General features: G+C 41.2%; 1 protein-coding gene across 3 annotated transcripts; it reads left to right on the top strand.

Moving 5' to 3' along the window:
- The first annotated feature begins 11,662 nt into the window (after positions 1-11,662).
- Positions 11,663-21,561, top strand: G3BP1 (GTPase activating protein (SH3 domain) binding protein 1). 3 transcript variants are annotated; one of them, XM_010147593.1, is made up of 11 exons: positions 11,663-11,776; positions 12,925-13,006; positions 13,366-13,539; positions 14,709-14,799; positions 15,281-15,374; positions 15,754-15,958; positions 16,683-16,784; positions 17,355-17,466; positions 17,877-18,002; positions 18,089-18,219; positions 20,504-21,561. In XM_010147593.1, the coding sequence occupies exons 1-11, from the start codon at positions 11,682-11,684 to the stop codon at positions 20,708-20,710; spliced, it is 1,419 nt and encodes a 472-aa protein (XP_010145895.1). In that variant the 5' UTR covers positions 11,663-11,681; the 3' UTR covers positions 20,711-21,561. The 3 variants fall into 3 exon arrangements, with proteins under 3 accessions (XP_010145895.1, XP_010145902.1, XP_010145911.1); XM_010147600.1 differs by having other exon boundaries at positions 18,110-18,219; XM_010147609.1 differs by lacking the exon at positions 16,683-16,784 and having other exon boundaries at positions 18,110-18,219.
- Positions 21,562-22,102: the final 541 nt, after the last annotated feature.

Consider the following 22,102-nt stretch of genomic DNA (forward strand, 5'->3'; position numbering starts at 1 on the left):
TTGTGCGAGACGTGGAGCTTTGTTCTCGCCTTCACAGGCTCTGGTGCTTTTTCATCCGCTGTTCGTTCTTTCCGAGGGGGTGGGGGTTAGGTATGGGACGACCCAAAAGCTGGCCCGTAGCTGAGAGAGCCCCTGACAGAAGTTGGGAGTAGCTGTAGGTTGAGGCAGTAATAATGGGTGCTTACCTAGTGAGGTCCGTACCGGTGTGTCAGCGCGGGTCGGGCTTGCTCGAACTTCGTAGACGGAGGGAGTCAAATCCGAGCAGGAGGAGAGCCTGTGTCTTCCCCTGACTTACCGCGTGACCTTGGCTGGATCCGAGATTAAGCCAAGATTTAAATGCGAAGTAGTGTTTGTATGAAGGCTTCCCAGCCTCTTGTAAAGCCCTGGTTATACTTGCTGGAGGAAAACCAGAGAAAAGGCTTCCATACATCTTTCAGATTTTTTTTTTTTTAGTCTTGATATGGATGTTCTCATGTGTTACTAATTCTCAGTAGGCTTACCTGGTGACCTTTTATCTTAGGGGTTGCGTGCATATACTCAGTATTCTTTACAAAGACAGCAATATACTTTTTTGTTTGTTTCCACAATTGGTAGAAAGCAGCATTTGCAGCAGGCCGCCATATTTCCAGTGTGTGCTATTTTTGTCTAGCCTGGGCTCTCACAGCCAGGAGTGACAGCTTAGGAAATGTGGACACTACTATCCAGCTCTGAAGGCTAATGCTTCCAGGTGCCGTAAGCCAAACGTGGCATGTGTGTGCTGGATTGTTTTTAGCTAACTTTTTAGCTTGGTGTTGTAAAGAGAAGGGAGTGTGGAAGTCAATAGACAAAAACTGCGTTTCAAACCTTTTCTGAACTCTTCCCTTTGATCAAGTTTTCACTTTCTGTATTCCCTCTCTATAAAGAATTAGCCTAATGACTTTGCTAAAAAGGTATTTCAGTGATACTTCCGTGATATTGGTGGTGGCATGTGCACATCCTGTGAACTGAACTCACCTCTTCCTGGGGTGTTTCAATCAATATCCTTAATGTTGTGAGTCTAGCCTTAAAAAAAGACCTCATGCATGGACCTTACAGCTAAATCGAAGGCTAGCTGCAAGTATTTAGGTGCTTAAGGTCTTATGTTCTCATAGTCACAGAGCACAACTTTTTTGTAAGCCTTGTATGTTCCGGGGACTAGTTTGCCTGAAAGGCAGTGTTAAAACATGCTAGAAGGTGTGACCGTGAATCAGATCAGCAGTGGAACCTTCTCAAATGTGTATCTTATGTTGAAATGTAAGTAGTCTTTTAAAAAGGCTCTTGTACACATCAGATGCTAAATAGGAGCCTCCAGTTCTTGTCTTGTGTGAATTAGGTAACTACCTTTCTTTGCTAGGTTGAATTTTTTTGAGTGTGAACTCATTAGGTGGAAGACTGGAAAACAAGTAAAAGTTAATGTAGAAGACCTGGGGGACAAGATTTCCTTTGTCTGTGGGTCAGATATGAACATCAGCATCTTCTGTAGGGATTCTTTGTATTTGCAGCCCAAGAAATAACAAAATTGTACAAGAAGACTTGTTTGTACTGTGATTATAAGACCATTGCTCTACTGTTTGTTTTCCTGGTGGCACAGCAGCATCGACAGGTGATGCTCTTAGGTTTGAACATACTCATTTTAAACACAAAGTTGTTATGCACCTGATGAAACAGCAATCTCTCTTTGAGTTCAAAAAGCTAGTGTTTTCTTTTTTGCCTTGCAAATTGTAAGGTGAACATATACAGAGGAACACTTCTAAATGAAAGCAAACCAAAGCAAAGATGCTGTTACTATAAGTACATATTAATGTTTCTGTTCACAACGTAGTACCTGTTGAGAGAGCACTCGTAAAACTAGCATAAATGGCCTCTTTGAGTTAGGAAACATTTGAATTGATTATTCTATTTTTTAATATTAGAACCTGAGCCTTTTTGTCTGACTGAGTAGTGTGAGGAATGAAGAATCAGAGAGGAAATCAAAAGTAGAGCAGAGCTCTAGCAGGGTGGTGCTAGTTGTGCTGGCTGTAGTCTGCTGTGCTTGAAACAAACCAAAGGTGAAAGTGATCGTTTTCTCTAGAGGACTTACTTTTTTTACTGGTGCTGATACAAAAATCTCCAGAATTGAAGTAATTATGAACTTCTTGCTGAAACTACTACTAAGCTTGATAATCTCCAGCTACCTCATTGAGTAATTAAAAATAAAATAAAGTTTCACCTTCAGGTGCTCTAAAAGAATCCCTAAAACTTCTAAAAACTCTGCAGGCAGTGAATATTGTGCTGGTCTGAAGTTCTAGTTTTGCTATATTAAGTCTGGACCTCTTCCAGAAAGACTTAGCTGGTGGAGTATGCTTTCAGAACTAGAAGATTGGAGCTGTCTCTATGAACCTGATTCCTTGCTGAGGCAGATGTGAAATACTGCATTCCGAAGGGCTGGTGGACATCTTCCCTTTTCTGCATTGCCCTGTATTGTTTTCCCTTAGGACTGCTAGTAGGCAGACTTTGTTTCGGTTTTGAGTATAGCAGTGTGATCCGTCACAGCATTGTTAGTCTGAAGTGCTGGGATCCAGTCTATGTGTGAAGGTTAAGAGGCTGTGTGGCCAAAATGGGTAGAGGTGCAAGTTGACTGCTTGGCATGCAGAAAATATTTTGTTAAATCTTAATCCGGGTGATCTTAATCCAAGTTGGAGTGATCTTGAATTTCCCTATAGTGTCTCTGTAGCTAGGTGTTCTGCTCTGTCTCCTCTGACTGCTTAAGAGTAACTTTTGCTTTTTACTTAAAGAAGCTGCAGTGTAGCCAAATGGAAAAATTGCAGAGCTGAGAGAAGACAACTGGACCTGCTGCCAACTTCATCGAGTTGTTGGAGTGGCTCTTGGATGTCAAAACAAAACCTGTTCTAACAGCAAAATCATAGAGGGTCTAAGTAGCTACTTTATCCTGAAGCAGCCTGGTGAGCAGTCTTAAAGCTGACTTATTTTTCATTAAAAAAAAATGAGTAAACAAACGATTTGGACTAGCACTGTCCTATGACCCTTTAGGATGAAATTTACATGGTTAAAATGTAGTTCTACAGAAAAACATTACATCTAATTGTAGGGCAAATGAGGTTGGAATAGGTTCAGTTAGAAATGAAAATCCTTTGCCCAGATGTAGGAGAGAGCCTGCTCAGGAGAATCTAAGTTAAGAGTATTAAAAAAAAGTAGGAATATTTCTGTGAATTAGCAGTGCTTTGAGTTTTGAGAGAACTCTGATTTTTCAAAAGGAGTTCATTTTGGACTTCTGTCAAATTGCAAGGGCTGATTTTTTTTTTTAACTGCTAAATGCAACACAGCTATCTTTTTGTAATGCTACAGAGTGTTACTAGTTAGGCTCAGGGCAGATCCTCTTAGCTTAATATTACAGCAGGTCCCTCTACTCTACAGCAGCCTTGTTCAGCTTTTCTCAGTGGCAAGTTTATTTCCAGCTTTTCTCCATCAAACTGAAGGAGGATATGAGCACCTCCCAGATCTGCTCTGGTATAAAACAGGGTATGAGGCATGTTCCATTCATCTAGGAGTTGTTTACACAAGATACCTGGTTACAGCTTCTCAGCAACCAAGAACTGTACTTTGGGAAATGTGCAAAGGAATTCAAGGGAGTTAGTGCATGTACAGACTGTTGTGACTGTCTTGGGGGCAGTTGTTGGAGGACAATCCCATTGTCTAGGTGTGCTTTAAGAATAAAATATTGACTGACCTGTATGGTGAGACCTATTGCAGGTGAAGCTGTCTCATGAAAGATCCCCCAATAGTGATTGAGCTTCAGGTTGTATTCTAAGACTGGCATTAAAAACACGACTTGCACAGAGTTGTACCACAGGAGGAATTTAGCAAAGTTACTATCAGTCTAGGTTGTACTTCTTGCCTTTTGGACATCTAGAATTACCAGAGATTGAAGTGTCTAATCTGGTGCTTTGGTATTCTTTTTAGCCAATAAAGAAGTTATATGTCTGTGTTCAGTCCCAGGGCTTCCAACCTGCCTACTCTCTTTTGTGTAACGAGTAGGAAACTTCTGGTGACTTGTTGAGATGCAAAGCCATATTGAGACATCTGAGAACAGGAGACAGACATTTCACTTCCCCCGTCATAAACCTATAGTGTACATTACTGAAACAAATGTAAGTAATAAACCACGTGTGAAACTCAGTGCACTGATCTGTTTGTAACAGAAGAAACAACTTTAGAGATGTATTTTATAAGCTTGAGTATTTTTCTCCTCTAGCACAGCAGAGCAGAACTTTCCAAGAAGTAATGCTAAATACCTTAGCAGTGGTCAGGAGGAGAACTCCAGATATTAGGCTGCTGAAGGGTGGCCCTTGCTGGGCCATGGGCATAGGGCAGCTGTCACAGGTTTTATTTTAAGGTAATGTTGGTTCCTTGCTACTAATTCTAAGGAAGGATGAGTGCTTATGCAGAAATGTTATCTATCTTCTCTTTGTATCGCTAGTTTCTGTGTTGCTGAATACAAGTGATGATTGTGTCATACGAAGTAGAAAACTGTAAGGCTGTTGAGACAACTTTAAGAAGGAAGAAGGTAAAAAACCACCCAAACCCACATCAAAATAGGCCAGGCACTCAGGGAAGGCAAAGTATTTTGAGAAGACAGTCCAAGAAAAGCAACTTGGTGAGAAGCTCTTGTGACATCACTTACTTTTAAGATTCTTCTAGGTTAGGTCCTGTTTAAAAGGGGAGAAAGAGAGAATCTAATTTGCCGTTTGCCTTGGGACAATAGGTGGTCATGTTCCTCACTACAGAAATAGTATCTCGTATCTTTTTCCCTCCCCAGATGAACATTCCTTACTGTGCAGGTATAGATGCTGGGCTCAACTAGCTTAAATTAGGCTTTGTCGTCGCCTTTTTATTTTTCTGCTTTTGAGCTTAATGCTCTAGAAATTGCATTTCTCTGAAATGGTCACTGAGAAGATTTCTACTGCTATTATTCAGAATCTGTCTTTTGCTTGGCAGAGCTGAACAATACAAGAAGCACTGCATTCTGTCTACAAACTGTCAGACTCCATTACATCCATCAACTTTTGGATCACACTTAAGTTTGTTAGCAAAAACACAGGCTGACTTCTAGAATGACAGCTCTTTGCAGCAATTCGTGGTTTGTTTATTTGTATGCTTACAGCCTGTAAAGGGGCTGCGCATTGCTGCTGAGTAAGGCTTCCCATCTGCCACTGGCAAGCAGAGGGGTTTTGAGTACTAGCATGGGCAGTGGGGAATGTAATTCTAAATTACTTTACAAGATTATAATGAAAATGTTTTTCTTGCACTTCATTTTGGATTGATTGCTTGGGTACTTTGATTAAAAAATGATTATGCTTCTAATTCGATTTTTCTCTTATCCGTTTGGTATGTCTCAAAGAACCTCAGAAAATGGTTCAGGTGTTGCTCTGCCATTCTGTATCATCAGGATAACTAAGCACAGAGAAAACACTTTGTCCAAGGATGCAGCATTCCAGTTGCTGAATGATTATTTCTTTTTTTTAGGATCCAGCTCCTTGTGATGCCTCAAGTACACTGTGAACTTAGGTGCTGCCTTTGTAGGCTGTGGCTGTCGCACACTAGATGACACTAGTTGCTGTAGTGAACAGAGAAACAGCTGGGTTGAGTTTGAGGATCTAGATCATATTTTATTAGGTGTCACTTTTGAAGATTATTAATCCTCTTATGATGATTATTTAGTATCATGCAGACAGAGCAGCATGATTATTATCTTGCACTTCACACTGCTCTGATCTCCGCTGGGGAAGTGCTTCTTGAAGTTCCTAGTGAATACATCTATTTTAAGGACTATCGTAATATGTCTAGGAGATGCTATTAAGAGCTGAACGCTGGTAACCTCACAACTTGTTCCAATTAGATCTTCAAATATTTCATTATTCATTTGATAAGTTATCCTATCACTTTCAGGCTCTGCCTTCCAGGTGTCTTGCCTCCTGTGAAATAGTGCTACCTTTAAGATAACTTCTTCCCTACAGAATGCTTTCCCTCAAAATCTGTCAATATGCGGGAAAGTTGAACTGGTTGCTGTCAGAAAACTGTAATGGCTTTGGTGTAAAATACAGGCTGTATTGCTGTCACTGTTCCCTGTGACATTGTCCACTTCTCCATCCAGTGGGAAGCAAGTATTGAGACCTGTTTTTAACAGGAGATTAGTGTTCTGAGACTCCTGTGTCCCACCTATTTGAGGTGCTTTTTCAGCACTTTGTAATTTAGTCTTGAGGTCAACAACTGTGTCTGTTTTTTTTGTTCCTCTCGGATAGCTAATGCTGTATTAAAATAAGAAGGGTTTCTCACATCTTGGTGTATCTGATATCTTGTAGTGTTTTAAAGATGCATTTCCTTGAAATGGTTTACATTACACTTTCTACTTGAGATTGAGCTGGGGTAATGATATAAATCCCCAGCTGAGATGGGCAGTGGAATTTGCCTAGTAATGCAAGTTTAGCTTGTCTTTTATTGTGCACTCCAGTGTTTTGTGTCATAGTTAACACAGGTATTGGCTTTTATTGTGTAGTCAGCAGCACTAGCTGATGCTAGTCATGTAAAATATATGGAGAGTTGGGATTAACTGGAATTGTTTTGCTTCTGTTTAACTTTTCATGTATGTCATGCCTGTTGGAGGCCTAATGTGAGTTTCCTTTGTGATTTCATTTGTACTGGCTACTTTCTTGTCCAAAGCAGCACTAGCAACTGCTTCTAGTGCCGGTTACTCCATATAGATAAATGCTTTGTGTCTTTGAACATGCTCACCTGTTGCTAAGCAACTTGGAGAAATCCCAAATGACACTTAATTACGCAATCCTATTAACTATTGACCAGACCTTTAATGCCCAGCAAAATAGCTGTTTGCTGGCTTTGTAGTGTGATGTGCTTAGATATGGACACCTCTTTCCATGTGAGCTTCTCTGGGTGTTTCTTGAGTTTTGAGAATTTCTTTTGATGTTAAGGAATTTAATATAAAAATGAGGGCGTAGTGTCATGAAAAGTTTTTGGTGTCCTGGTTTAGAGGGGAAAAATACCTTCATCTGGGGAACACCTCAGTTGTGTTATCAGAGTTGCTTTTTTATCGTTTTTTATGTAGTTAGAGGCAAGGTTGTAGAAATGAAAGATGTGAATTTATGTTATAGATGATTAGGTGGTTAGACACAGTAACAGCTCTATGATAATATCAGCCAGTTAAACCTGTCATTAAAGGATGGGAGTGCAATGTGACTGATTCTGTGCAAAATGTGTGTTGGTAGAGATGGTCAGGAATGTAGCATCAGCTGAGTCACCTTAGAGCACACGAAGAGCCAAAAGAGAAAGTGAACTGCTATAGGGTTGTTCTCTACATCTGCTCTGTAATATTCTAATCAAGCAGAACTATAATGCATCATAGTAACTCTTGGGGTTTTTTTATACTGTTTCTTGTATTGAAATGCAAGTCAAAAATAGGGGAATAAAGATAGAGCCCAAAGACACAAGGGTGACTTGAACAAAAATGCAGCCTGTTTAGAATATGCTTCAATGTAAATTTTACCTTGTCTTTCTGCTAGTACTGACATTTTTCTTAACAGAAGGTGTTTACAAATGTCATGCACTGTAGAAAGTGAAGTTTGGGATTTTCTGACACCCATGTTTTATTTCCATGGAGTCTGGTCCTCTGGCTTGTCACATCAGGCTAAGGTGGGTTCTGCAGTCACAGGTTGTCCTGAGACCCTCAACACTGAGGTCTAGTGGAAACACAGTTGAGACTAAGCTCCTTGTCTGATTTAAAAACAAAACTTGAGCTGCAACAGCAATGGTTGGTTCACTCTCACTGTTGCAATTTGAGAAAGTACTAACCAGTGCTAGCAGTTAGGTGTTCTTTGAGTCTTTTTCTGAATACTGATACGCTAATAGTTTTGTGGACTTATATCTGAATGTGCTGATACACAATTTACATAAACTACTCTAATTTACATAACTCTACTTTAGAAATTCAGTGCCTAGCATTGATTTTCTGCCAAGTAGGAGCGTTGACAGATGGTGGAATTTTCTACCAGCCAGGTGATAACCACTGTAAAGGAGGTATTTGTCTTCCTGTAAGTCTCTTGGCTTAAGGAAAGGGCTCAGTTATGTTGCAGAATTCTTCCAGTGTACCAGTTATCTGAAATATCCAATTTTTAGAAATATATGGAATAATATGAATGAATCTTAAATCATCTGATTTTCAGCTTTTCCTGTCAATTTTCACCCTTTCATCATTATCTTAATTGACACCAAAATGTGTGGATAAGCTACTATCAGGAGTAACATAGTGACAGTTCAAGCATTTGGTACTATTATGCTCTGTGCAGTAGAAATGCAGTATAAAATATGTGTTGTTATTCTTGGGTCAAGGAATAGTGGAGTAATGAATGGCTAGTGAGTGGTAGGGAGCAAATACTTTCTCTGGAGATGCTTGGCTTGTATCATTCAGGTGTTGCTGACTGGAGAACAAGAACAGATGGCAACTGGCAGTGTAGTGGCAGGTGCAGCAGGAGGGAAAACAGATTGTTGTCCTCTGATTGGGTCATGTAAAGGCTTTTCCCATTTCTTTTCAATCTCCTTAATGAGAACTGGGCACTCTGCTATTTCTCTTCCCATGTCAGAGTCAGTTCTGACAGATTCACCCTTAGCAGTAGGGAAGTATTTTGATTTTTTTTTTTAATTCCTCCCCCACCCCCCCCAATTCTTCAAAACCACAGACACTGGGAACTTCCTAAAATGAAAGCAGTCTGCAGAATCCGAACACTTCCTGCAGGCCAGACCCAACTGTGGAGTATCTCTTTCTGCATGATTAGCTCTTGAAAATATTCTCAAAGCTTCTGAATGTATTGAAAAGCCTTTTTCAGTTCTAGGTCATGTTTGGTCTTACCCTTTCTGCATGTTATCATGTATGTGGCAGGTGCTTGTGTGTGTCTTTGGAACCTGTCAGATCTTTCTCCCCTGTGTTTAAACTTACCAAAAAAAGTACATTTAAAAAATAGAGTGGGTAGGCTTTTTGCATTTATTTTATTTTTAAATGTTGCTGGTTTTAGTTGGGATGCTGTTATTTTTCTTCACAGTAGCTAGTATGAGGGTTTGTTTGGGGTTTGTATTGGGAAGAATGTTGATAACCCTGGTGTTTTTAGTTGGTGCTAAGGTGTGCTTGCACTAATTCAAGGACTTCTTCAGCTCTGATACTGCCCCTGTGTTCCAAACTTTCTTGCTACAAGTAGCCAGGGGGGATACACAGCCCAGACAGCTAACCCAAACTAACCAAAGGTATTTCATTCCATGGCACATCATGCTCAGTAGATAAGATGGGGGTGGGTTGGGGAGGCCATAGAATTTTGGTTAGAGGGTCTGTTTGATTAAGCTGTGAAAAAAGTGTATGCAGGGTTGTGTTAAAATCAGAGCAGAACGCATCATCAGTCTGGTCTAGTGGAAGGTGTCTCTGCCCACGGCAGGGGGGTTGGAACTAGGTGGTCTTTAAGGTCCCTTCCAACCCAAATGATTCTATGAAAAACTGTAATAATTTCTGTTGTCAGTAGCATTCTAGTTGTATCTTCTGTTTTGAACCTCAAACTGCATACCTCTAAGGGTAGGAATTTGTGTACTGTCTCTCCAGCAAAGCTGGATGCAGTGCATGCTGACCATCACTGGGACTTGGCGTGTGATCACATCCTCATATTACCTGTATGTTCTGCCTGTATGGTTGAACACTGCCAGTGTCTTTTGTTTACAGCATGTTGGGTGGTAGACCACAGTTCTGAGAGATAAGGAATTAGCCAGGTTGATTTGGCGTTAGCTTTCACCAAAATAACAGCTTCCATGTATTTTTGTTTTCTATGTTCTTCTCCTTGGGGTTTGAAGCTTCTGGTTTGCATTCCTGGTACATCCAGCAGTGTGACTGACTTCCTTTGCAGGCCTGTATAGGATGTGCATTTGAAACTGTCACTGTAATAACACTAACCTGGCAGGTCACCTCTCTTTTGAAGCTATCGTCTGTTGTTAGCTCTTAGCATTTAAAGGACAACTACTCTGAAAATCAGCAAATGTAGTGAAAGTGTCAAACAAGATCCTTGGATGAACTGGAACAAAGCTTAGTACCAGCATCTGGGAGAGGCAGCCTTTTTCTTTTTGCCTTGCTTTGTTGAGCTGATAGCTGTGGGCAACTGTTTACCCAGGATACAGGATGCTGTTACATACAGTGACAAGAGAAAGCTCGTCCTAACTTAACTGTCTGGGTGTGAACTTTGCAATTTTGGATTACTCTGTGCTAGGGCACTACTCACTTTAACTTCCTTTTAGTTGATGCTGCCACTTCTAGGAGCTTTTTATAGTTTCATAGTTTTTATAGCTTTTTATATTAAATAAAAGCAGACACGTAAATGATGCCTCCTGAATTGCTTTTTAGAGGGCTGAAGTTAGTAGTGTATTAGTTTTGATTTGCGCAGACACCTGAAGCATGTGCAGATTGAATTTCATACCATGTGTTTGGGAAAGTCTTGTGTAGTGGAAGGGATTGGGGGCCAGTAGCGGGGAGAAAGTACTTTCAGTTGCTACGTGTGGTCTTTTAAGGCAGTTAACATCTGCTTGGCTCAGGGCAGATAGCACTTGTGCTAGCCCTTTACTGTCAGCACTTCAGGGCCTGAATAGTTGCAGGAAAATTAACTACTGTATATAGTCTGGGACACATCAACAGCCAAACTGTCTGGTAGGCACCCATTCTGCTACCCATTGGTATAACTTGAGTATGAAACAGAAAATCTACTTCTGCTTCTGTATTGGGTAGTAAGAACATGCTCAGTGTGCTTCTCTACCAGTTTGAACCTATTTTATGTGAGTATTTGAAAGCAAGGGAACCCAGAAATACACTTTCGTTTTGACGGACCCAAAGATCTACGTATTGTGTAATCTACCTGCAACAGCTTTTAGTAACTTCGATCCATAGAAATTATGTAGGAAGTACCTAGACTGATTTGTCCCTGGGCCTAGGCGGTACTTTTAATTTGATTGCTTGTCTGGATTTGAGAGGGATGACTTGCCAAGTTTGGAAGGGCAGCATGCATTTGTTTGTAGCATAGCAATTTTAATCCAAGATGGTACTCCTCTCCAGTGCTTGTCACAGGCAAGGAGTGCTGTGCTGCTGATAAAAATAGGTTGGACTTACTTTGACCTTTTAAAAATGCCCCTAATACACTAGCACAGGCTTTGCCTTAGAGCATCTGACTTTTAATTCTGATTGTGAAGTCAAGTGAGGTGAGTAGAACTCGGATTGACTGTAAATGACTGAGCCACTTAGCAAATCCTCTTGAACTGTAGTTGCTTGCCACCAGCTTTACTGAGGGTATGTAGGATGATTAAATGGTGGCATGTTACAAGGTGATGTCCCATGCCCATGCAGCCTCTCCCACCACTGGTTTGGTACCCCTTGGTCTTCTCCTGGGCACCAAAGACTAATGACCCTGGAAACACACTGGTTAAACTGCATACTGTGGTAAAACTGATAAAGGGGTTTGGTGCCTGCTTCCTGCTGTGATTATGTGGCTTATGTGCTAAGTATATGAAGGGCAATGTGAAATGCTTATGTTTTATGCAGCTTTTGCTTTTTCCATAGTTTTCAGTTGACCAAAGAAATGGTGATGGAGAAGCCAAGTCCCCTGCTGGTCGGGCGGGAATTCGTGAGGCAGTACTACACTCTGCTGACCCAAGCACCTGACTATTTGCACAGGTAAAGCTCTGCTTCACTTTGTGATCTGTTTTTCTGTGTGAATGTCTTCATTTACCAGTTTTTTAACATATAGATTAATTTATTATGATGTCTTGGCTTGCTGAATTTGGACACTTAAAATTTGATTTACTGAAGACAATTGGGGTGTAGTTTGCTTTCAGTTTTGATCAGCTGGGTTAAAACACAGGTAATAAAGATTACAGGAATTCTTTAAATAGCTGTGTTCTGGTTGTTACTGAAACGTGCTATATATGTGTCCTAAGGAAAGAAATTCAATCAAAAACGTTTTGCTTGCTAATTCCAGTTGTAATCGGTGTATGTTTGTATCAGAAAATGGTGTATGTTTGTATACTGGTATGTCTGAGTCATACCAGCAGCTGTTTCTTAAAGAAAAATCAGAAATTATGAATGTGCAGCAAAGCACAATCTGTTACCTAAACAAATTGGTCCTTTTTATTTGACAGGTATCCTATGTTGCTAGAACTAACCTCATTTTTGAAGATACGATTTGTTTTACTGTGCTGAGTAGCTGAACAAATGATACTTGAAACCTTCCTTCTTGCAATCTTGGCAACACTTATTCAGAGTACTGCTGTGCATAGGTGGACAGCTGGCCTTGTGCAGTTCAGTCCGAGGAAAGTTGTGTGCCATGGAATTCTTTCAACTGCTGGCAAAATGCGGTCCCATGATGATGTGACTTTTTTTAGTGTGTAATCCCTCAGTCGTAAAATGGAAGATTTATCTGTGGTACATTACTGTAGATGAACAAAAAAAGTACCATTGCTCCTTGCTCAAGCTTTAAACCAGAACTTGAGGGGAAGCCTTCAGCATCCTGGGTGTTCAGGGACCTGGGTGTTGCTTTAGGGACCTCGTACAGAAATTGGATCATTTGCCTCCTATGAGACTTTGGTTTTGGCTGCTACTGCTTGGGTGTCTGACACATCTGAATGCTGCAGCTTACACAGGAGAACTTTGCATTTTCCCTTTTGATCAAATCCTCCTGCCCCCAAATTACCGACAGGATTATGAAATTGTATGGCAGTTGAGGCAGAAAACTTGCCTGAGAGTGTTATTTGTAGTGCCCTCTAATGTAGAGGGTCAATGTTCTTATCTAACAAAGCTTAGTGTTAAATATTTCTTTGCCACAGGTTTTATGGAAAGAACTCTTCCTATGTCCATGGTGGTTTGGATTCCAATGGAAAACCAGCTGATGCAGTGTACGGGCAATCTGTAAGTACTTAAAAAACCCTCAAAACTTCCTGTTCTTTCCTTTTTTGTCACCTTTTGGTTGAGACATGTATCCAGCTGTGATTCATCCCCCTTTGTCCAAGTGCTTTCTGAAAATAAAGGGGAGGGGTGGAGGGGAGAGAGAACAACTCTAAGCTGCAATGGTTAGGCAAGCTATGCTTCACTTACTAAAGTTAATAATGTAAAATTGCTTGCAAAGCAGACTTTAAAGAACATGCTGTCAAGCCTTGTCTCTAGAGTTAAAGAATATATCCTGAAACCGTTTTCTGTTTTGCTTCCTTTAAAAGCTAACTTAGCAGAAATGGCTTCTGCAGTGTAACCTGTATACTGTTCTGTCCTAGGATATCCACAAGAAGGTGCTGTCATTGAACTTCAAGGATTGCCACACAAAGATCCGTCACGTGGATGCCCATGCTACACTCAATGATGGTGTTGTAGTCCAGGTGATGGGAGAGCTCTCCAATAACATGCAGCCCGTGCGCAGGTTCATGCAGACATTTGTACTTGCCCCTGAGGTATGCTGTGTTGTGTTATTATAGGCTTCATGAATCTTGACAAAATAGGAGCAGTATCTGGTTCAGGGCTGGAATCTGAAGGGTTAGACTGGGAAGGTAGAAAATTCAGCAGAAATGTTCTGCAGATTCCTTAGGAAATTACACTAGTTCTTTATGGTCAGAAGTTAGCCTTAAATATCACAATTCTCCTGGAGAAGAGAAGGCTCTGGGGAAAACTTGTAGCAGCCCTCCAGTCCCAGAAGGGTACTGGGAGCCGGAGAGGTGCTTTTTACATGGGCATGTACTTTTTCACAGGACAAAGGGGTAACAGATTTAACCGGAAAACGGGTAGATTTAGATAGGACATCAGGAGGAAGTTCTTCCCAGAGAGCATGGTGAAGCACTGGGACAGGTTGCCCAGAGAAGCTGTGGATGCCCCATCCCTGGAAGTGTCCAAGGCCAGGCTGGATGAGGCTTGGAGCAACCGTGGTCTAGTGGAAGGTGTCCCTGCCTATGGCAGGGGGATTGGAATTAGATGATCTTTAAGGTCCATTCCATGATAATTAGAGTTGTAAATAGCCTAACTTTTGGCTACTAAGTAAATGCAATGCATATTTTTCTTATGCATTTTAGTTATTTTAGCTTTGATTTTTTTTTTTTTTTTTGCCTCCAAGCAATTGGTGCTCTTGTTGAAAAGTAGAGAAAAATGCTTCCTGTCTGTTGAAGAGGTGTTCCAGTCTGTCTTGTTGTATAAAGTGCTGACTTAACATTGGAGGTGGCTTTTTAGGCAGCTTTTTTGAATAAAACAGTTCACGTAATTGGAAACGACAGTGAAAAAAGGGAGATTGCAAGATTGCTTTGTTTTTCAGTCTGTCTTGGAGCTAAGAATTTATACCTATACCCCAGAAAGCTCTTTGCTCTTACTTTTCCAGTTGTCAGCTATTGGAATTAAAAGCACTCATGATTTTTTTTTTTCCTCATTCTTCCATGCATACTTGACTTGCAAGTATGATGCATGTGGCTTTTTTTATTCCCCTGAATAGTGCACACTTTGAAGGAGGCAAGTTTGGATTAATTTTATGTGGGAAGCATGACTTGCTCAATCTGTTCTCATTTTCTCATTCATTTCAGTTTTTACCTTACTGCAATTGATGTAATTAAATTGGTTCCTAACTTGGATTTGCTTCTAGGGTTCTGTTGCAAACAAGTTTTATGTCCACAATGATATCTTCCGCTACCAAGATGAGGTTTTTGGTGACTCTGACACTGAGCCTCCAGAGGGTAAGTAGCACAAATTTTTGGATGGTTCTACTGATACCTGTTTCTGGGTCTGTATCTACTCTCCATTCCCAGAGCAGAGCAAACTTTATTGCTGGAGAGAGTAGATCAGCATTAAGCTTCATGTTCTTTCAGTTTTTTTCCTTGAGCTCCAGTGAAGAGTTGATGTGCAGATGATTATTTTTCTGGTATATGCTGTTTCTGTTAAACTGTAAGACTGACTTTAGCAGTCACAGTCAGACTTTTAGGTTATAAATATGCTTCTCTGAAGTATTTGGAACATGTTGTTTGACCTTGGTCAAAACTGAGTAACTGAAGTGATAAAGGATAAGGAAGTGTCTGTTCCGTGTCGCATGTTGATAGTGCTTCCTGTGTGCTCTATGGCAGAAGCTTCACCTGTGTGTTGTGGAAGATGCCTTGTGTTAGAGTAGAGTAAAGGGGTGTGTGTGGTATTTTTTTTTTTTCTTCCTTTTCTATCTCTTAGAATCAGAGGAGGAAGGGGAAGAACCTGAGGAAAGACAGCAGACACCTGAGGCTGTTCCTGATGATACTGGTGCTTATTATGAGCAGGCTGTCAGGTAATAATATCTTATTAGATGAAGTCAGATGTGTAACACAGACTGCTTGTAGAACAGGTCAAATGAATGTACTGCTACTCATTATTTTCCTCTTTGACTGGTAAAGATTTCTGTTTGGTGGGCAGCTGAAGCCAAAGTGCTGTTGGGCTGAACACTGAGACCTTGGGTTTTCAGTAGATTTGATGCTTTTGCTGCTTTATAATGTAGTAGTGTGAAACCCACACTCCTGTGTCATGAGGCTATATTTACTCCTTGTTTTTCCTCTTAAATGTGATGTGCCTGACTTCTGCATTGGGCAAGTAGCGTTCCTTACCACCCAGTAGTAGAATCGGAAGCAATACCACCTCTTTTTCTTGCTTTTTATGGTGCTGTCTAATAGCAATGACATTGAGGAACACCTGGAAGAGACAGCTGCAGAGCCAGAACCTGAGCCTGAGCCAGAACCTGAACAGGAACCTGAACCAGAGGTGCAGGAAGAAAAATCTGAGCCGGTATTAGAGGAGTCGGCTCCAGAAGAGACTGCAGAAAAGAGTCCTTCTCCAGCTCCTGCTGATCCAGCTCCTGCAGTGCAGGAGGACTCGAGGGTAATGACAGCAGATGGCTCTTTTCTATGATGTGTTGGTTCTAGCAGTATGTTTTGCACTCCTGTTTTACAGCAAGCATGATCCTTTCTGGCAAGAGGAAAAATACCTGGAATTAGAAGTGTTTAAATGCTCTCGTGACCAGTTGCCTCCTTCCCCTTTGTTCCTACACAATGACAGGCAGCTGAAATTCTAGCAAGTAATTAGTTGGTTAAAATACCAGGAGCTGAGTTAAGGCTTTGTGTATTTGAGTGGCTACAGGAGCTGTGGCAGCAGTGGGAGGCTTTTTGTTTGTAAACGGAGCTTCTGAAAAGACTGCAACTGACATGCTGAATCAGGAAAAGGAGTGAAATACAACTATTTCTACTGGGGGATTTTTATCAGTCTTCAGTGTTAAGGAAGGCAAAAGTGGGCAAATGACTACTTGGGAAATCAATACTTTTGAACCATGATGTGATACTTTGTCTTAGGCCACGGCTGTGTCCTATTTTGTCTCTACATAGAATTTAGCAATAGGGTGGAAGTGTGACTGTTGTCATTGCACCAAGTATTTGGAATTGAAATGGATTAATGGACGTTGTAGGGCAACTGCTCGTGGCTGGATCCAGAATCTCAAGGACAAGTTAAAATTTGTTACTGTTACCCTGTGTCTGCTATATCAGGAATATATTTGAGAAGGATAAAAGCATCTGGAGTGGAGTTATGGTCTGTCTTTTTTTTTTTGTAGACATTTTCCTGGGCATCAGTAACCAGTAAGAACCTCCCTCCCAGTGGAGCTGTTCCAGTATCAGGAATACCTCCTCATGTTGTGAAAGTACCAGTCTCACAGGTAGGAATCCAGCACCGAGAGAAGTTCATGCTGAACAGTAAACTATGGTGGGGAAAAATATAGTGAAATCTGCTTGCTTATGATCTGAAGTCTCAGACTCCAGAGACTTTCAGATTCAGTGTTTCATGATAGACTTCATAAACATGTTATTCCTTGGCTTTTGGGTTGAGGAGGAATTGTTTCTCATTGAGGAAAACCAGGGCATGTTCATGTGAGTGCTGGATGTGTCTGCCATCTAAAATCATCGCACTTTCTTAACGAGAGGCAACTCTGAATTTTTTTTCCCACCTCCTGTTCATAAATGAGTCCCTCTGACACGATCTTGCTGTGTAACTGCCACTGCACTTTGGGCAGACACGCTTTGTCTATAAACGGGAATGGGATGACTGAAACTTGAACTTAGTCAAGTGAGGTGTTTGCTCTTAGCATGTAACCCAACACGGGCTAACACGTGCTTCAGTCACAGGTGGAAATAACTGATTTATTTTGTCAACAACATGATAGTGAGCTCTTAACAGCCAAACTCTGTTATGTCTGATTCTTTCCTCTTAACCGTTTTGTTTTATTCAGCCCCGTCCTGAGGCAAAGCCTGAATCTCAGACCCCACCTCAGAGACCTCAGAGGGATCAGAGAGTGAGGGAGCAACGAACGAGCATCCCACCACAGAGGGGTCCGAGACCAAGTAAGAGCAGCTACAAAGGAAACTGTTTCCTGCTGTTTGGTGGTCTTGGGGAAGCAATATGATGAGATTTTTTTCAAAGCTTTAATCATTATTTTTGTCAGTAAGTGGATGATTTCTACGTTCGTGGGTGTGGTTATTTCGGATGATCTTGGTGGGAATGTCTGGCAAGCTTTAGAGCTGGATTTTGCTGGCATTCTGTTAAGTAGCTAGGTTTCCACTGGAAACTTTGGCTTCAGTCAGGTGATAAGCGAACAGTTACAAACTTGCTCATGCTGGATGCTTACCTTTTTAATATACGAATGAATTAACAGTGTTTATTCTGATTCTCTTCTAAGATGCTAATTCTGACCATGACATGGTGTGGTTTTTTTGGTATTGGCTTTAAAACAAATTTTACTTTTCTGTTCAAGTTCGTGAGGGTGAACAAGGCGATGTGGAAACTAGACGGATTGTGAGATATCCAGACAGTCACCAGCTATTTGTTGGGAACCTTCCCCATGATGTGGATAAAACTGAACTTAAGGACTTTTTCCAAAGTAAGTTAGTGCTTTGCTATACCCTCAGGGTTTGGGGGTTTCAGCCACAAGTGTGGGCAACAGAGCATTCTAATGTATGACCCAAGAACTTGGCTTTTCTCTTGCAGGCTATGGCAATGTTGTTGAACTCCGCATCAACAGTGGTGGAAAGCTCCCCAATTTTGGGTTTGTGGTGTTTGATGACCCTGAACCAGTTCAGAAGATCCTTAGCAGCAGGGTAAATAAACTTAGTCAGTGGGTTCTGGTCTGTTAATAACAGGCAGTGTTTTACAGATGATTCTAACAAGAAAAGGGTCGTCTTGGTCCCTTTGCCCTTTTTTCAGCATCTTGAAGTAGGTGGGATGTCTTTCCTTCCTATTGACAAGACTTGTGCAGCATTTGTATACAGGTTGACTTTCTTGTCATTGAAGTAGCTTGTAACAACTTACACAAACATGAATTTATTCATTATAGAACCTTTTTCCACTGGGAAGTTGCTGAGCTCTACATAGGAAGCAGTAAAAAGCTTTCAGGAAGGCAAGGTGGAGAAAAGCCTGACCCTGTGTACAAGTAGAATCATGTTTGTGGAAGAGGTTGAGCAGGGGGACGCGATGCTAGTGTGCAGGTTGAGCAGAGTTTCTGCAAGCGAAAGCAGGAGGCTGCTGCTCAGCTTGTTAGCGATTGCTGATGCAAAATGTGCACCCCATGACTACGGTGTGGTGGTAGGCAATGAATCTGGGAGTGGCATAACAGCAGTGTGGTGTGCTTGCTTACAACCTGGCATTTCACCAGGCAGGGACATCCCTTCTTCCTTACTGCAGAACTGCTATGTAAGGTAGCTTGTGTGCAGACAAGCCTTGATTTGGTGCAAGTCTGGGATATTTCATGGGGTTAGACAACTTTAGCTGTGGGATGCCAGCAGCATTTGTGCAGTGCTTGGTGACTTACTACATATGAAGCCCAGCAGCCCTAGAAGCTCTCGCAGGGAACTAGTGATTCAAGATAGGAGTGCTGATAGGGTTGCTTCCATAGGTTCTTTCCTACTATTGTGGGCTGAGCAGTTCCAATGTGGTTCAGGATAAAATCTGAAACAAGTGATTTGAAACCAGTGCTCAAAGTGGGTTGAGTAAACCTGGTTGACTGTGGCTGCAATTGGTGTGGGAACAATAGTAGAGTGACAGTGGATCCTTAAGCCATTTCTTAGCTGCAGGGCAGTATGGGAACACCTCAAGCAGTGACTGAAACTTGCATGTTTTGAGTTTGAGCCGAAACAAACCAGAAATGGTAACTCATGAGTTCTCCTGCAGTGGGAGAGGTAACTAAGAGCTGAGTGCCAGACTTCATGCAATGCCAAAGGCACACGCAGCTGATGGATTTCTGGCCTGTGTTTACTTATTCAACTGTGCCACTCTGTTTAATGAGCCAGAGAAGAGGGTCAATGCTGGCTTTTAAATTAAATGTTGAATGTGAATAAGCTTTCAAAGTTGGTGCACTCAAAGTAACTTTTCTGCAAGCCCATATAAATATTTAAATTATAATGGATGGGCATGGTTTTCTGAACTAAGATATTTATATATTTTTTTTTTATATATATATATATACATTCACACACATATACTTAAGGCCTGTAAAAGCAGTTTAACACATCTACCCTGCTTAGAACAGCACTAAATTCTGTTTGTAGTGTTGTGCTGATTTTTGGCTGGGATAGAGTTAATTTTCTTTATAGTAGCTAGTGTGGGGCTGTGTTCTGGATTTGTGCTGAAAACAGAGGGCAAATCTCTTTGTCCAGCCCAGCTGGTGGCTAGAGGAGAGCAATATGCCTCACCCTTAAATCTGTTCTATAGTCACTTCAGCAAAAGTGAATGACAAGCCTTGTCACTTGAGAAAGCATTGTGCCTGTGCTGGTGATGGATCATATTTCTCACTTTCTTGCTTGTTACCCAACTGCAGGAATAATCTGAAACAAGCCAGTCCTTATTCCTGTAGTTCTTGTATTCTTGCGGACTTCCACTTTTTGTGTGCCATGAGGTTTGCAGGATGTTGTAGTCCTACTCCTCTCTGTTCCTGCTGCAGCGAGGTTTCCCAGTCGAGTGACGGCTCATTGCTGCAATTCTAAAAAGTTGAGCTTGACCTAAGTGAAAGACTTCACTGGGCTTATAGCAAGGTGGCAGGGAGGGTCTGATGTTCCTCATGCCGTAAGAAAAATCAGACTGCAAATTGCCCTGTATTAATGGAAGTAGGTTACTGTCAGTAGTTCATTTCCTTCCTTAAAAGCTGTCAGTGCTCAGTGTTAAGCCTGAGATCACCTGTGAAGTGTCACTCTTTCACATCATTTTGCATCTTCTCCTGGAAAGCACAAGACTGGATGTGTAGCTTTGACTACTGCCATTTTCTAGTAACCAATCTTAAACTTTAATGCTTTCTGGAGAGGAGGATGAGAGACAAGTTTGCAGAAATCTGCTTGACACTGAAGTAGTGACGAGTCGTTAATGAAAATACCTCTTCTGCTTTCATTGCAGCCCATCATGTTCAGGGGAGAGGTGCGCCTGAACGTGGAGGAGAAGAAAACACGAGCTGCCAGGGAGGGTGACCGCAGAGATAACAGACCACGTGGACCTGGAGGCACTCGTGGGGGGCTGGGAGGTGGGATTCGAGGGCCTCCACGTGGAGGAATGTCCCAGAAGCCAGGATTTGGAGCTGGAAGGGGGATCGGGCAACGCCAGTGAATGCATCACGGATGTTGACATGGTGGCGCAAACCCTTTTTCCTGCAGATTTGTGAATTTCAGCCTTGGGTATCTTGGAATGTGGCCCTAGCCTGTTATAGACTGCTACGTTTGATACTATTTTGGCCCCTTTTTGTTTGTGTTATGGTTTTGTGATTTTATTTTTCTAGTCCTTGTCCCAGATTCCAGCTTTGTGGAACAATGTTTTAGGAAAAGTGGATTTTAACAAGAACTGAATTTTCTTGTTCACCTCAAACTTACGGACTGGATTTTTTTTTTTGTACCAGTGGTCTTTCCTAAAGGAATGTTTCTTATTTTTTTTCTTTTTCTTTCTTTCCCCCTTTCTACTGAATTTGGGTGCATTTCAGTCAGTGGAAAAATATTTCACGTGCATGCGTTCAAGAGCCTGTAGGAAAACGTAGTACTTGGCGAGTATTTCAAGGGCAGAAAAACCAAAACTGTCCTTTGAGGGTCATACGAGCAGCCTCTGGTCTGGAGATGTTGCCACTTGAAAAATTGACATTCACCTTCCTCTTTGTGGCGCTGTAAAAGTGGAATTATGGGTATCCATAGAATCTTTTTTCTTTTGATACATGATTACAGAAAGGAATTCGAACTACTGTTTAAAATTTTGGATTGTGGGATAGGTTTTAAATGTCTAGAACTTGACTCTTAAAACACTTTTCCTGAACTTGTGAAATTTTTTATTGAAATAGGGAGTTTTTTTCATGTTTAGTTTGTATTTGTATAAAAAAAAGCAAAATTGTTGTGCCTTCTATTTATCTCTCATTCCAGTCTTGGCAAATTGTTTAAAAAAATAAAAATAAAAAAGGTTTAGATTTGCTTTATCAAGTCAAGAGTATGTTGGAGTTTTTCCAAAGGGAAGAGGTTATTCCCTCACTTGCTAGCTTACGAGGTAGAGGTGGTTATAGCTGAAGTAATGCCTTTTCTTCATCAGTTTGGCTGCATTTAAATAAAACCAGTACTCCTTGGATGTGGAATTTAATGATTTTGATGTGAGGCCTGGCAGGCCCCAATACAAATGTTGCAAAAGCAGAAATGCAGTAGAAGTACTTCTGTCACATCCTTTACAGTTCAAACTACTGTATGTAATAGTGATTTTCGTGGTTTAGACGTTAATTTCGTCCCTTGATTCTACCAGACCTGAAGTGGATGGATGGCATTTCTGTCGGAAGTACAGGAAGTGCCTGTCTGTCCTGGTGTTAACAAAGATGTTCAATGTTCTCCACTGCCTCTGAAAGAAGATGAAACTGAAAATAAAATACAAAACTGGCTAATTTCAATGGAAGACCTTGTGGGATTGTACTGCACAAAGCAGTGTTACTTCTGTAACACATGGTGTTAAACATCTGGATGAAAATGGCAGTTTGGA

The sequence above is a fragment of the Eurypyga helias genome, unplaced genomic scaffold, assembly GCF_000690775.1.
Source record: "Eurypyga helias isolate BGI_N326 unplaced genomic scaffold, ASM69077v1 scaffold8610, whole genome shotgun sequence".
Classification (NCBI taxonomy): Eukaryota; Metazoa; Chordata; class Aves; order Eurypygiformes; family Eurypygidae; genus Eurypyga; species Eurypyga helias.

What these genes read in the sequence shown, in the direction of transcription:
- G3BP1 (XM_010147593.1), top strand. Translation starts at nt 11,682, where the DNA reads ATGGTGATGGAGAAGCCAAGTCCCCTGCTGGTCGGGCGGGAATTCGTG. An exon ending in TGACACTGAGCCTCCAGAGG is followed by an intron (nt 14,800 to 15,280) that starts GTAAGTAGCACA and finishes TCTATCTCTTAG; the next exon opens with AATCAGAGGAGGAAGGGGAA. An exon ending in CAGTGCAGGAGGACTCGAGG is followed by an intron (nt 15,959 to 16,682) that starts GTAATGACAGCA and finishes TTTTTTTTGTAG; the next exon opens with ACATTTTCCTGGGCATCAGT.